This window comes from Capricornis sumatraensis, chromosome 4 (genome assembly GCF_032405125.1).
Source record: "Capricornis sumatraensis isolate serow.1 chromosome 4, serow.2, whole genome shotgun sequence".
Classification (NCBI taxonomy): domain Eukaryota; kingdom Metazoa; phylum Chordata; class Mammalia; order Artiodactyla; family Bovidae; genus Capricornis; species Capricornis sumatraensis.
In genome coordinates, this window is record NC_091072.1 from 157,731,565 (window position 1) to 157,746,713 (window position 15,149).

Sequence of the window (15,149 nt, forward strand, 5' to 3'; positions counted from 1 at the left end):
TAGAGACAGCAGAGCAGGGGTGGGGGCAGCCGTCTACAAGCCCACCCATGATGCCACCTTGATCCTGCACGTCTCGCTTTCAGGAGCGTGAGAAGCACACTCTTGTTTCAGCCTCCCTGGCTGTGGGACTGGGTTAGGGCGGCGCCTTGGGCTTGAAAGCGCCACTCTGCACACCCTCGCTTTCAACAAAGGCTCCTGCCTTGCTCCTGCACTCTGGGCAATACCCCAGTGCAGGGAAGGCACACCTTGGGCCCCAGTCAAGTCAAGAAAGTCAAGAACGTGAAAGCTGCTCAGTCGTGTCCGACTCTGCGACCCCATGGACTGTAGCCCACCAGGCTCCTCTGTCTATGGAAATCTTCAGGCCAGACTACTGGAGTGGGTAGTCATTCCCTTCTCCAGGGGATCTTCCCAACCCAGGGATCGAACCCAGGTCTCCCACATTGCAGGCAGATTCTATACCATCTGAGCCACCAAGGAAGCCCCAGACCCACAAAGAAAAACAGATCCATCTGGAATTACATCCTAATCAAATGCACACTAATGGTATACCACGAGCCCTAACTCTAGACTCATCACAAAACTTCTGTAAAGAAAAAAGTAGGGAACACAATCTGTTGCAACTGTTTATTATATTCAGAAGTCTACAAATTTGAGCTTTTAAGAAAAATTCACAAAATACTCAGTTGAAACCACATATCTGGTTCATCAAATTTCGAATATATTTTACTGTGCTGAACAATATATTCTAATGCTGTCTAAAACACAGCCAAATTATTTTTCATTCATTTGTACACATTCTGTCATTTTTTGAAAACCAAGATTAAGATAAAAAATATTAAGAAAACTATCCAATTACAACTACTGTTTCCCCATAAACTGAAATATTTTCTGTGGGTGTATCTTCTCACCTTATTCATTTCTTACTTCTGTACACCATATCGATTTATAAATGCACTTAGGGAGTTCTCATCTTCTATTTCTCATAAATTCAAACGGTGACACCTTGTCAAAAGATTAATTTGCTTGGCAATGCAGAAGCTTGGGCTGTTAAAAGCACTCACTGAAAATTATTTTTTAAATCTATAGACCATATAAAACAAACAATTTCCAAGGGACAGATGTCTTTAGACATTATTTTGAAATTACCTTAAGATGTGGAAGTATCGATGAATTAATCTATCAAATTAGACACCAGCTATTTTTGGTCTTTTATTTTTATTCTTTGTTCCCTTTTTAATGAAGTATGTGTTGTAAGTTTTGCTTCTCCAGGCCCTTCTCATTTCAGCTGATCCGGGCAGCCTTTAGCCATGAGTCTCACTGCTCTGAGACACCCTCCCCTCCCCCAGTGAAGAGAGGCCGAGGAGCCCTTGACTCCGGACCTCCAGCTGTTAGAACCAAAGAGTCCAAGGAAATAAAGCAGGGATGTGCGTGGATATGCCAGACAGAAGTAACACAAAACCGAAATTACAATGAAGCTTCTACAACATCAAAAATGAGAATTTCTAAAAAGAAATATTAAAGATCAGACATGAATACGTATATATACCACGGGAAAAAGTAGCAAAACAATCTGCGCAAAGCCAGCTGGTCTTCACTGCAGCCCGCGATGTGGTCACTGGTGCACGAAAAGAGGAATGTCTCCAGGAAACACTCACCGAAAACATCAGTGTTAAGAACCGTAGCGATCCTGCAGAGAGAACCAACACGGGAGTTCACCAGGGTCAGCATCGGTTCCGCTTTCTCAGCATCAGCGAAACAGATGCCTCAGTGACGGGAGCCTGCAGCCGAGGAAGCGGGAACCGGAGCCCCTGGGCGGCGGGAGGGGCCGTGAGGGGCGCGGTGAGCCCTCCGGGAGGCAGGTATGACGGGGGACAGAGGAACACACGTGGAGTCCGAACCCCGAAATTCTGGGTCAGCTGAGTGGTCTCACCAGGAGCAGCTTAACCTCTGTGCCTCTGTTTCTCCATCTGCAAAATGGGGATGATCACCTACAAAGAGGGAGGTCACCTCTGTGGAAGGACTGATGTGGGCTCGGCTGACCTAAGGGACATGAAAGAGCTCTGGGAATTCTAACGAAAGCTTGGGCCGACAAGAGCCGCTGGCCCAGGGCGGAGGAAGCCTCCACAGTGGGGGTGTCTCCCCAACCTGGAAGACCTCCACTTAGAGGCATCAGAGTTCACGTCTATCAGGTCCTGCCCTCTGTGGCTGCGTTTCCCATTCATAAGCATCCTAAAATAACTTGATGTAAGCAGGAAGGTTCATGGAATAGCCTTCAGATAATCAGAGCCGGCCTTAAAGTGTTATACACAAGTGTGTTCCACCCTCGCCTCACACAATCTAAATACTCAACTTGGGGAATAGTTAAATTACACACATTTTTGCTCAACAGAATGTACTGAATAGCTTCCAAAGAATTTTGAATTACATGGAACGGCTCATAACAAAACATCAGGAAGAAAACGAGGATATAAAATCACACATACAATATAATCCTTTAACATTTTTAAACAGGTGTGCACAGAAATCTAGAATTAGGATAAACCAAAATATTAATGAACGTTTTCCTTGGGAGGTGGGGTTATGGGCAATTTTTAACTTTGTTCTTAATATTTTTGTTTTTTAACATAAGAGAAAAGTAGTAATGATCATGACAATTCCTGTAACAATTCCTCTGGAGTCATAAACTAGAAAATTTAAACAAATATGAAATTATAAGTTCCGGTTTTCATGATGTCCTGGGTTACACTGTAGCAAACACATAAATCGAGAATATAAAATCTAATTCTCTGGCAATTAAAGCGTGGTCCAAATCTCATTTTCAAAACTACGAACCCACCATCAAACTCAGTTACTGTCGTCCCCATCTCACTGACCTGAATGGAAGTCATGACTCCGTTAGCAAAGACGGAGAGCTTTCCGGCGACCGACCTCACTCCCTGCTTGAACTGGGCCATGTCGGGAGCTGTGGGCAGCACGCTGGTGAGGTTGTAGCTTCCTGCACACAGAGCAGATGCTGGCTTGTCACTCGTCACTCCACTGTAGCAACGGCGCAGCCAGCCTCCAGGGACTGGAGAGCTTGGGGGATGCACCCCCCCCTCCAATGCCCATGGGCAGCAGCTGTGGTTAAGGGACAGGACCCGGGGGTGGGTTTCAGTGCCAGCCCCACCATGAACCAGCTGCAAGACCCCACAGTGAGACAGGATGTGGCATTAGGTCTCAGGACCATCAGGGCTCAAATACTGGCACTGACACTTCCAAGCTGTGTGTCTTTGGAGAGATTTCTTACCCTCTCTGGGCCCCCGTTTCCTCCAGGCAGTTAACACAAGACCTGACAGGCAAGGACTCAGTACGTGGCAGATGGGCGGACATCAGTAGGTTTCTTGGGCTCAGCATCAGTTCCCCCTTCTGGTGAAAGCCCTCCTCCCTTCTTTGGGAGGTCTCTCCCCTGATCCCCGCCCCCTCCCCCCGAAACCATGTGTGGACACGTGACCCAGACCTGGCCAATCAGAGGGATTCCCATCTACTCAAGGGAGGAGACCGTCTGCTTGCTCTGGGGTTACTGGTGGGACAGAGAGCTGCTCTGTCTGTGGCCAGGGCTGCCCCCCTCCCACCCACCCCTCAAGGAGCAGGAGGAAGCCTGTCTCAGAGCAACAAAAGGAGGCTCATCCGGGGAAGCGGCCAGACGGGCAAGGCTCCTGATGGCCAGCTCCCAGGCAGAGGCTGACCCTCACCTTCACCGAGGCCCGGGCCAGCTGGGTATCTCTGCTGCCTAGGTTCTGGTTTGTCCCAGCACAGACATGCACGCGTGGCGTGCGTCCGAGTCATCAGCCATCAGGGGTCTCCGAGCCAACAGGTAGGCTTTGGTGGCATGCTCTTGCCACTCAGTTGTGATCGGGCACTGGAAGGGCTCAGAGACTGAGTGACCCCAAACCTGGGGTCCCCCAGGGAGCCAGCCCAGCTGCCCTTGGCGCCACATGAGACCCATCTACACCCGCCCGCCCCTTAAGCAGTAGAAGCCAGGTCTCTTGCCAGAAACAAAACGGAAGACACATGTTTACCTTCCAGCACAGGGGCCACCGGGAGAGACCCTGTGTTTCCCACAGCACTGTTCCCACACTGACCACTGGGGGAGGGGCTCAGGGGCAGCTGCCTCCCCCTCTCTGCCTCCAGGTGATTTTTAAAAATTTGGTAGCCCTTTGCTGATGTCTTCCCATGTGGCTCAGCTGGTAAAGAATCTGCCCGCAATGCGGGAGACCTGGGTACGATCCCTGGGTTGGGAAGATCCCCTGGAGAAGGGAAAGGCTACCCACTCCAGTATTCTGGCCTGGAGAATTCCATGGCCTGTATAGTCCGTGGGGTCGCAAAGAGCCGGACACGACTGAGCAACTTGCACTCACTTCACTTGCCAATGACAGGGCAGCAGCCTAGCCCAGGGGCGGGCCTTGGGTTCCGCCCAGCGTGGTAGGGCTGCCAGCCTGTGGGATGAATCTTAGGAGAAACAAAGAGCTCATGCGAGACCTGGAGCGCAAAGGGCCCGAGTCATAGCTGCTCCGTGACACCCAGAGGTCAGTGGAGGTGACCTCGGCACCAGCGCCTCCACTTACAAGCTTTCAACTCAGCAGCGTTTAAAGGGGAAGGCAGGCTGCGGTGGGAGGTTTAAGCTGGAACCAGAGCCCCTTGGGTGCACAGACTTCCCTTCACTCAGGCTGGTGCAACTCCAGTTTGTGCAGCTGAACTGGCCGGTGACCCCACCACACAGCTGTGATGTGTGACACACATGTTCAGCAAGTCACCAAGTAAAACCACCTGATGGCTGACTGAGGTCCGTGCTTTGGAGGCTGGCAAACCCCAAGAGGCCAGGTTCCTGGGCTCGGCGAGCGAGAGCCAGGACAGGGGAGGGTGGCTGAGGGGCCTCGCAGGAGCCTCAAGATCTGGGGAAACAACAAAACACGCTGAGGGTCCCCCGGTGACACCGGGCAAGTGCGCACAGAGCCCGGACACAGGCGTCCGCAGTGCCCTGGCAGTCCCACGGGGGCCCTGTTCAGACTCAGATGATCGCAATCATTTCTGGAAAGAAATGCCCTAGAGGGCCAAGCTGGGTTTGCAGTTTCTTTTGTTCCAGTGCTGCTCTCACAAAGCTACCTCCGCTCTGTCATCGGTGCACTGAGTGGCGACCTCCGAGGCAGTGCCCGGGGATGGCAGGCCCCGGCTGACCCTGCTCTAGAGTGATCGTGGTGGCTGGTTATGTGTGTTCCCCACCCAGTCCCTCCAAGATCCTGGAAGGGACTGGCGCCCCTGCAAATGCCAGGGTTAAGCCACACCCCCAGGAAGTATTTTTGCTTCACCAGGAGGCATTTCCAATCTGGAACTGTCTTCCCCTGAACTCCGAAGAGATTATAAAGGTGACTGTGATCCACCCCGTGTGCCGATACTTCACAGATGGGGAAACAGTCTAAGACAAGGAACACAGAACACGCTCTTCAAACCAGCTTTTGCTCTTTGTTGAAATGCACTCTAAATAAAGGGGTAAATATTTAATGAGAGTTGTTCAGTGCACTCCCATTTAGAGCAGTTATTAAAGGCATCTGACGAGAGATGCGGAGATGAGAGGGGAGTCGTGGTCTGAACCATCTGGGGGGTCTGGAATGGAGAGGGGAGTAGGCCCTTGGCCGCTGGGGGGGAGCTGGGGTCCCTGGGCAGCCTTGCATAACCAGGGCACCCCCATGGGGACTGCAAGTCCTCAGGACGAGAGTTGTCTTGGACCCACCAGGGCCAAGAAAATTAATAGACCTTTGTTCTCTGAAAGGGGACAGGAAGGTAAACATAGGCTGGCCGCAGCCTGCCTTCAGCAACTGAAAAAGGCTGCTCATTTGATCTCTGAAGGCTTTTTTTTTTTTTTAACAAACAATGTTTCAGAGTGAGACTTCCAGTAACTCCAATTACAAAAACACATACAGCTGGGGGTGCTTTTCAAACCTGATAGGTTCTCTGGCTGCCCTGCCTCTGTGCCAGGGCGCCCACAAGGAGGCAGGCCTAACCCACAGGCCTGCCGAGCACCCCTCTGCCGGGGGGTGGCGGGTGGGGCGGTCACACAAGGAAGTTGCCAGGAAGAGAGGCTGGGACGTGGGAAGTTCACAGATGAGAACACAGCTTCTCCTGCTGGAGGCCAGAGGGCGGTCCTGCTCTGCCTGTCTCCGGGTCGGTGCTTGGGGGGTGGACTTGGGGGACAGCTAGAACCCTCTCTCTCCCCTCTTGCCACAGCACAGCAGCCTGGCAGTGCCCGCTGCACCCCGAGGGCCACGGTGGCTCTTGAGACGCCCCCCCAAACCCCATCACAGAAGGCCTGAGGCACTGGGGTCTCCCCCCGGGCTTCTCTGCTGAGGCTGTTTTTCTCTGGGGTTCTCTGTGGCTGCAGGGCCGCCCGTGTGGGTCCCTCCCTGACCTCTCCCAGCTCCTTCAGGGCTGGAAACGAGGGTGCAGGCAGTGCTGGGCCCCGAAGGCCTCGGAGAGCCCCCTCCCCTGGGCGTTCCTGCTGACGAATGGGCTCCTGAAAGGACCTCAGAGGACCCTGCTCCTGGAAGGTTGGCTGTGACTCAAGAGGGACACTGGCCCTTTCCCTGCCCCCAAGGCCTGACTGAGCGGGACTAGAGCAGGCCTCAGAGTCAGAGGCCCAAGCAGAGGCGCGTGGTTCTCAATGTCCGTGTCAGGCCTATGTGCTGAGGCTCACTACCTGGGGTGCCCAGACATCTCCTCATCCGGGTCTGGACACTCCTCTCTACCTCCCTGGTTCCAAAGCCCCGTCTGTCTCCAGGGAAGGCAGAGGCTGGTGGAGTCACCTGTTCCATCTACCCTGCCTACTCCTGGGGCCTGGGAGGGGCCCCTGGGGGCCTGCCATGTCCAGATCCCAGGGGGATCCCACTGAGATCTGTCCCAGTGCCCCATTTATGCCCCAGTACATGCTTGTGAGGTGAGTATTACCCACCCACTTTACAGAGGAGGAGACTGAGGCCAAAGGCAACCTGATACTCCAGGATTCACAGTTAGGGAGTGGGTCATGTCACACAAGAGCCCAGGGCTGTCCCCTCCAAGGCTGTAACACCATACAAACTAGATCTCATGTTCACACTATGCTAGGAAACCCCCCCACGCCCCCACACCCCCTGCTGCGATGACAACACTTCAGGAAGACAACTTCCTGAAACTGCAGGTAACTTTGGGGAGGTTGCTTAAATGTCATGACCTGATTTCTTCACATGCAAAGCCTGGAACAATAACTTCCACTCTGCCTGACTTACAGGGGCCATGTGGGTGTGTGTGCTCCGCCCCTCAGTCTCGTCTGACTCCCTGCGACTCCCGCAGCCTGCCAGGCTCCTCTGTCCATGAGATTTCCCAGGCGAGAATACTGGAGTGGATTGGACCCACTCCAGGGGATTTTCCTGACCCAGGGATCGAACCCATGACATCTCCTGCATCTCCTACATCGGCAGGCAGGTTCTTTACAACTGCGCCCCCTGGGAAGCCCTGGGAGCGTCGAACACCAGCTGCCAACAGTCTTGGAAAGGTGAGAAGTCCTGCGCAGAGAAGACGGAGGCGTGGTGGGGACTAGCTTCGTCGCCCACCTGCCTGCCCGGCCTGTTACCTGCCGTCTGCTTCCTCTGCTCATCGAACAGGTCAGCTGAGCTGATGGAAGAACTTGCCGAAAGCCTCTCCAGCCGAGCCCTGGCTTCGTACTACAGGAGAGCAGCAAGAAAAGGAAAATCAGGCTACAAAATCATGAGCAATTCTGCAGAAAGGATCACTGAGGAGCTATCACGGCGCTCAGGTTCTGCAGTCACAAGCAGACAGATCAACGCCCAAAGGTCAGTCAGTGGGGGGAGCCCAGAGGGAGGGTGGCAGTGACGGCTCTGTCGCGGTGCTGCCGCCACCCAGCTGCCACGAAAGGCCGCTCCACGAGCCTCTCTCTCGACGGCCTTCTGTTACTTGCTAACTGAACTTGAGTGCTGTCCACTTTAAGACAAGGCCGTGTCTAGGGGGTGCAGAACAACCAGGTGGCAGGTCTAAATACTCTCAGAACGCTGGTGGGATTTCTACTGCTACAACATAAACTCAGTACACCTCAGGAAATAATTCTCTGCATTGTGCAAGAAGCCTAGTGATAACCCGCATCGCTAAGAATTTCGTGTAAGCACACGACTACTTCACAAGGAGAAGGGACCTTTCAGGTTCCCCATTTCCATTTGAGTCTTACTGTTTAGCCAGACTCCACTGAGATAAGCTCATTAACATCTCTGAGAAAAGAGGCAACAATCTCTCTTCTGAAAATAAATATACCTACCTTCAAGAAACAGCTATGTACTTCATTTAGCTATGGTTAAGAAAATTACTAAGGAAATTACAGGTGTATCAAAAATTCCTGAAATTTATTCAGAAGATATTGGATGGATGGCTCTTCAAAACACTGGGAAAGGAATAAGAGGAAGATGCAACACAGGCCCTCCCTTCCTATCACTCTTCCAGCTGGAGCAGCCAAGTGGGACCACTGGGCAGAAAGACGTGGGCTCGAGTCCTGCCCTGGGGACAGGGGAACTTTGCAGCCTCAGCCCACCTCACTTAGTACTCGGCACCTCCTCCCACTCTTTCCGTGTCCCTGGCTTGCTTTCTGCTCTGTGGGGACCACACAGAACCACTCTGGACACTTACATCAGCTTTGGCTTGCCTTCCAAAGTACATATCTGAGGAAATGGCTTTGACGTTGCCAAACTTCTTCTGGGCCTCATCTGTATTTTCAGCTGGCTCATAGTCTGGCTTGCGGCGAGCGGTAGGTCTACAGTTAGAAACAGCCAAGGCGGGAATGACATCAGCAAGGCGGTGGAGCAGGAGTTTTTCACATTATCCCCCAGAGAACATTGGTGTGTGCGTGCGTGCATGCGTGCGTGCGTGCGTGCGTGCCTGCGTGCGTGCCTGTGTGTGTGTGTGTGTGTGTGTCATTTGGTTGATTTTTGTTTTTATTTACTTGGCTGCACCAGGTCTTAGCTGCAGCATGCGAGATCTAGTTCCCCAACCGGGATTAAACCCACACCCTCAGCAATGAAAGCAAAGACTCCTAACCACTGGATCACCAGGGAATTCCTGAGAATACCGGTTCTGACAATCACCCACAGATGAGCATGCCTTTGTGGGAGTCCAGGAGTCCAGCAGAGAGGCTCCAACACGCTGTTGGAGCAAAAAGAATCCAAGACTGGCTGCACTGAAGAGGTAAGAGGAAGAGCTTCACTCTGCTCACGCTATTCCTCCTCCCAGGCAGCGCTGCTCGGGGCCAAGCGAGGTCCACTCGGCCTGCCATCTCTCCCAGAGGGAAAGGCATGAGGCGGGTGGCAGGGTGCCTCGTTTCCAAGGGCTTTCTCATCCACCCGGAACACTGAGGGGATCTACCTGGCTGAGGCGCTGGGAGGGGCTGCCAGGGCTGAGAACTCATCAAAGGCATGCGGATTCTACTAACCACTTCCTGGGCTCCATGGGCAGGCCTGCTCACAAAGCACTGCGTGCACTTTGCCTGCAGAGCCCTCAGTGGGCCACGGGGCCGCCAGGGCTGACCCATGAACCCTCCCTCCTGCACACGCCCTGGTAAGTGCGAGCCTGTGCAGACAGCCGGTGAGCACGTGCAGAGGGCCAGCCTGACTCTGGGGCTGGCAGAAAAGTGCACTGACTTCAGCTTCCCAGGGCACCATCCTAGGGGAAGCAAGCAGGAGGCTCTCATCCCTGTGTGTGGGACGGAGAGAAGACAGGCCATCTTAAGACTTCAACCCCCAAAAGGGGTAAGCAGGGAGGAGAGAGTGCATCCATAGAAAAGGCCTGAGAACACCCTAGCGTCTCCAGCAGGGCTGACAGTTGATGGCATTTCTCATCGAAAGCTGAGCAGGAAAGACTAGAGGAGGTGATTCCTCCTTCAAATGCAAAGACAGCAACACGACTCCAAAGTGAAAGTGAAGTCACTCAGTCACGTCCGACTCTTTGTGACCCCGTGGACTGTGGCCTACCAAGCTCCTCTGTCCATGGGATTCTCCAGGCAAGAATACTGGAGTGGGTTGCCATTTCCTTCTCCAGGGGATCTTCCCGACCCAGGGATCGAACCCGGGTTTCCCGCATTGGAGTCAGACGCTTTAACCTCTGAGCCACCAGGGAAGCCCGAGGAACACGAAACGTGATACCACAAGAGGAAACAGTAATTTTCTAGTAACTGACACCATATAACTGCCTGACAAAGAATTCAAAATAATTTCTTTAGGGAAGCTGATCAACCTTCTAGCTTCAAGCACAAGCTGGAATCAAGACTGCTGGGGGGAAAAAATAAAAAACCTCAGATATGCAGATGACACCACCCTTAGGGCAGAAGGTGAAGAGGAACTAAACAGCCTCTTGATGAAAGTGAAAGAGGAGAGTGAAAAAGCTGGCTTAAACTCAACATTCAAAAGATGAAGGTCATGGCATCCGGTCCCATTACTTCATGGGCAAATAGATGGGAAACAATGGAAACAGTGACAGACTTTATTTTCTTGGGCTATAAAATCACTGCGGATGGTGACTGCAGTCATGAAATTAAAAGACACTTGCTTCTTGGAAGAAAAGCTAAGACCAAACTAGACAGCATATTAAAAAGCAGAGACCTTACTTTACTAACAAAGGTCCATATAGTCAAAGGCTATGGTTTTTCCAGCACTCACATGTGGATGTGAGAATTAAAGCTGTGCGCTGAAGAACTGATGCTTTTGAACTGTTGAGTTGGAGTGTCCCTTGGACTGAAAGGAGATCAAACCAGTCAATCCTAAAAGAAATCATCCTTTGAATGTTCACTGGAAGGACTGATGCTGAAGCTGAAGCTCCAATACTTTGGCCACCTGATGCGAAGAACTGACTCATTGGAAAAGACCCTGATGCTAGGAAAGATTGAAGGCAGGAGGAGAAGGGGACGACAGAGGATGAGATGATTGGATGGCATCACCAACTCAATGGACATGAGTTTGAGCAAGCTCCGGGAGTTGGTGATGGACAGGGAGGCCTGACGTGCTGCAGACCCCCATGGGGTCACAAAGAGTCAGACACAACTGAGTGACTCAACAACAACAACTATATATATATCTATATATCTGAATCACTTTGGTGTACAGCAGAAACTAACACCACATCATAAATCAACAGTGCTTCAATTAAAAATAAAAGAAGGAAAGAATATCTTGAAACAAATGAAAATGGAAACGCTTATGGCATACAGCAAAAGCAATACTAAGAGGGAAGTTTAATGCCAACAGGTATACGGAAAGGTGGTCAACATCTCTAATCGTCAGGGAAAGGCAAATCAAAACCTCACACCTGTTAGAATGGCCATTGTCAAGAAGATACGAGATAAGCGTTGGTAAAGATTGGAGAACACGGAGACTTGGTACACCGATGGTGGGAAAGGAAATTAGCACAGCCACACGGAAAACAGCACAGAAGTTCATCAGAAAGTTTAAAACAGAACTGCCATCTGCTCCCACTTCTGGGTACAAATCTGAAGGAAACCAAGTTGGTAGCGTGAAGAGATCTCTGCAGCCCATGTTCACGGCCAAGGTTTCCACAGCAGTCAAGTTGTGGAAACAATCTGCATATCTGTCAGTGGGTGAATGGATAGAGGAAATATGATCCCACACACACAATGGGATAATATTCTGCTATGAAACAGAAGGAAATCCTGCCACTTATGACAATAAGCATGAACCTGGGGGACATCACACGAAGTCAGACAGAGAAAGGCAGATACTGCATGTCCTCACTTGTGGGTAGAATCTAAAATTTTTTTTAAAAGGTTGAATTCAAAGAAACAGAAACTAGAAGAGTGGTTTCCAAGGAGGTGGGGGAAATGGGTAGACGCCGGTCAGAGGGTACAAACTCTTCATCATTTGTAATAAGAAGAGTAAGTTCTGGGGACCCAGCATCCAGCAGAGCGACTCGTTAATAACCTGAAGTGTGCTCAGCACAAAGAGCAAAAACAGCTAAGGCAGGTTAAGCTAACTGGAGGTAAGGCAAATGTATTTCTCATTTATCATCTAAGCACATGCCATTTCACTTTTTAAAAAGGCAACAGCAGTAATTCTGTAAAGGGATTTTAGGCCACTTTAAAAAGCCTATAAATTCTATTTAGAAAAAAAAAAGAATAAATATCCAAACCACACGACATTTGAAGGAATTCTGCTACTTAATATAGGCCTGTAATTTGACTTCAGTTCCACGGATCAATCAGTAAATACTGAATACGCTGTGACGCACGTAAAGCACTGTTCCACGCTACACAGGATACAAGTGAGCAGGGCGGCGGTATATCCCAGTCACCGAGGACAATTCCAGGTCACACTTACTGTCACAACGTGCTGGGACTGTCCCCCTACACTCCCAGCAGTTCCCTGGTTTGGACGACACGTTATTCAGCCCTTCATTCACGATCACCAGAAGCTGGAGACAGTTCTTTGACAGGTAAATGGATAAACAGACTCAACGATAAAGAGGGATGAACACAGCAAAACACAAGTCTCAACCACACTGCTGCTGCTGCTGCTAAGTCGCTTCAGTCGTGTCTGAGCTACGGAACGTTCAAGAAGTCTGTCTAACAAAGCCAGTTACTGCTCGACTCCAGGATACGAGCTTCTGGGAAAGGCAAAGCTGTAAGTTCAGGAGACAGACCAGGATACAAAGAATATTCTTGAAATAGTACAACACATTCATTTACTAGGGTTAGAGAATGTCCCTGGAGACGCGTGTGGAGTCACAGTTTACAGTCCCACCCCTCTGGGGTCTGTACCTGTCCGTATAGCCTGTGTTTTTCGGAATTGGGTCAGTGTCTTTGATGGTCTCTTTCTTCCAATAGGAATCTGAACTGTCATCCCAGCTAGAGAAAGAACTGCTCCTTAACTCCATGGGCTCGTCAAAGAACCTGTATGGGAGAGAGCAAAAGAGAGGCTTTGGAGGACCTTACTGATGTCCACTCACATCAGGTACATGGGCACTGCACTTCCCAGACCCCCCTGAAGCTGGGGGCGGCCGTGTGCAACAGGATCGGACACGAGGCGAATCACTCCCAAGGCCTTTCGGGTGCTCAGTCCTCTCTTCCCTCCCGAGTGGAAGAGGTTGTGTTTTCCAGGGGCTGTAGCTTCAGGCAGGTGACACCACCATCCACCTGGACAATCAAGGTGCCACCAGAAGGATAGATAATCTATATCCTTAGCTGCCTTTAGTGAACAAAGAAATAAACCATCCCTGCGCTAAGCCCTTAAGATCTGGGGGGAGTATTTATCACTGTGGCATAACCTAGCCTATCCCAACAGCACAGGACACCCTTGAGGGTTACCCAGCTATAGGCTGGTCATGAATGATGCTTCAGGAGGGCTTCCCTGATGGCTCAGGCGGTAAAGAATCTGCCTGCAATGCAGGAGACCCAGGTTCAATCCCTGGGTGGAGAAGATCCCCTGGAGAAGGAAACAGTGACCCACTCCAGTATTCTTGCCTGGAAAACCCCATGGAAAGAGGAGCCTGGCGGGCTATAGTCCATGGGGTTGCAAAGAGTTGGACATGACTTAGCAACTAAACCACCATCAATGCTTCAGGACCTGGAGAACTGACACCATTCTAGGAGTCCCTTGTTGGTAACCCTGCCATGTTAGCCCTGGATAAGACATCACTCCTAACAGAAACCACCAGTCAGTGTAAGTGATGCTAACTGGCTTCATTCTGGAGTCAGGTGCAGAGCTACGACTGTTGATCACTGGACCATCCCACAGATGCTCTTTCAGGCTGGAGCCGGAAGTGGACTTGGTAAGCATCTCAGGGGGGACACTGGCCTGCTGGGTCAGTTTACACTTTCGTTAGCTGATCATCATTGAGCAGGGAGTGGCTCAGAGAGCAAAACTCAACGGCAGATTCAGGTCCTATGTCGGGGGAGAAAGACCTGTGACGGGGAGCAGCAGGCTTTGCCTGGGACAGGACAGAAATAGACCGGTGAGGTGAGTGTGCCAGAGATGTACTCAGAAGTGACTGGGCCATCTCCAAATTCGTGACAGCTTAGGATGGAAAAAAAACCCAGCCGGACCCGCACTCCTCTTAAAGGTGGTTCCAGAAGTTCAGAAGCGAGACTCAGATTCTAATGCTTAGGTCTCAGGAAAGGAAGGAGGATGGAGGAGGATGCAGAGACTTTAGAGATGTTGCCAAGATGTTTCCGGAGGGTAAGAACAGAAGCACGCAGGAGACGGGTGAGGGCCAAACTCCGAGGGCGTAAGGAGTCATCCAGAGATGAGCTGAGATGGGGGGGGTGTAGCGGTGGAATAAAATGGAATGGACTCTTTTTTCCTTGCAGGAAACAAACAAACCAACAACAACAACAAAAGGAGGGTGGATAAATCTGCTGTTTGAAGCAGATGGTATGGCCTTGTATGAGTGATTGAAAAAAAAGCAGAATTTCCAAACGTGGTTTCCGCGTTCTCTGGCAAGGAAGTCATTAACAACAAATCTTGTTACACCAGCCTTCTCCCTCGAGGAAGGAAAACCTGCCGTGTTCAAAGCGTATCTGGATTTCAGCTAGAAGCTGAGCAGGCTCTGCTCGGAGGAACAGGAACAACCAACCCCTCCTCACCTGGAAAAGTGAAATTGCTCAGTCGTGTCTGACTCTTTGTGACCCCCCTGGACTGTAGCCTACCAGGCTCCTCCCTCCATGGGATTCTCCAGGCAAGAGTACTGGAGTGGGTTGCCATTTCCTTCTCCAGGGGATCTTCCCGACCCAGGGATCGAACCTGAGCCTCCCGCGTTCCAGGCAGACGCTTTAACCTCTGGGCCACCAGGGAAGCCCTCCAAACGTTTGAGGACATATTTGTGAGGGTCCCAGTGAAAGAATGAAGACTGATCCAGTCAGGAATTTAAAACTACTTAGTAAGCATCTTTAGGGACGGTGGCTCAGAGGGTAAAGCATCTGCCTGCAACGCCGGAGACCTGTGTTCGATCCCTGGGTGGGGAAGATCCCCTGGAGAAGGAGATGGCAACCCACTCTAGTATTCTCCACCCCATGGATGGAGAAGCTTGGTAGGCTATAGTCCATGGGGTTGCAAAGAGTAGAACATAACTGAGCAACT

The 15,149-nt window shown here is 51.1% G+C and overlaps 1 protein-coding gene across 1 annotated transcript in view; it reads right to left on the minus strand.

The window, feature by feature from the left end:
* Nucleotides 1-705: 705 nt before the first annotated feature.
* The window catches only part of ARFGAP3 (ARF GTPase activating protein 3), a 51,040-nt gene continuing 36,596 nt past the window's right edge, over nt 706-15,149 (minus strand). Inside the window, exons 12-16 of the mRNA XM_068970566.1 lie at nt 12,833-12,964; nt 8,701-8,824; nt 7,640-7,730; nt 2,874-2,995; nt 706-1,687 (exon numbers count right to left, since the gene is read on the minus strand). Coding sequence (XP_068826667.1) covers nt 1,670-1,687; nt 2,874-2,995; nt 7,640-7,730; nt 8,701-8,824; nt 12,833-12,964 — 487 coding nt within the window. The 3' untranslated portion in view covers nt 706-1,669. The remainder of the gene's footprint in view (nt 1,688-2,873; nt 2,996-7,639; nt 7,731-8,700; nt 8,825-12,832; nt 12,965-15,149) is intronic.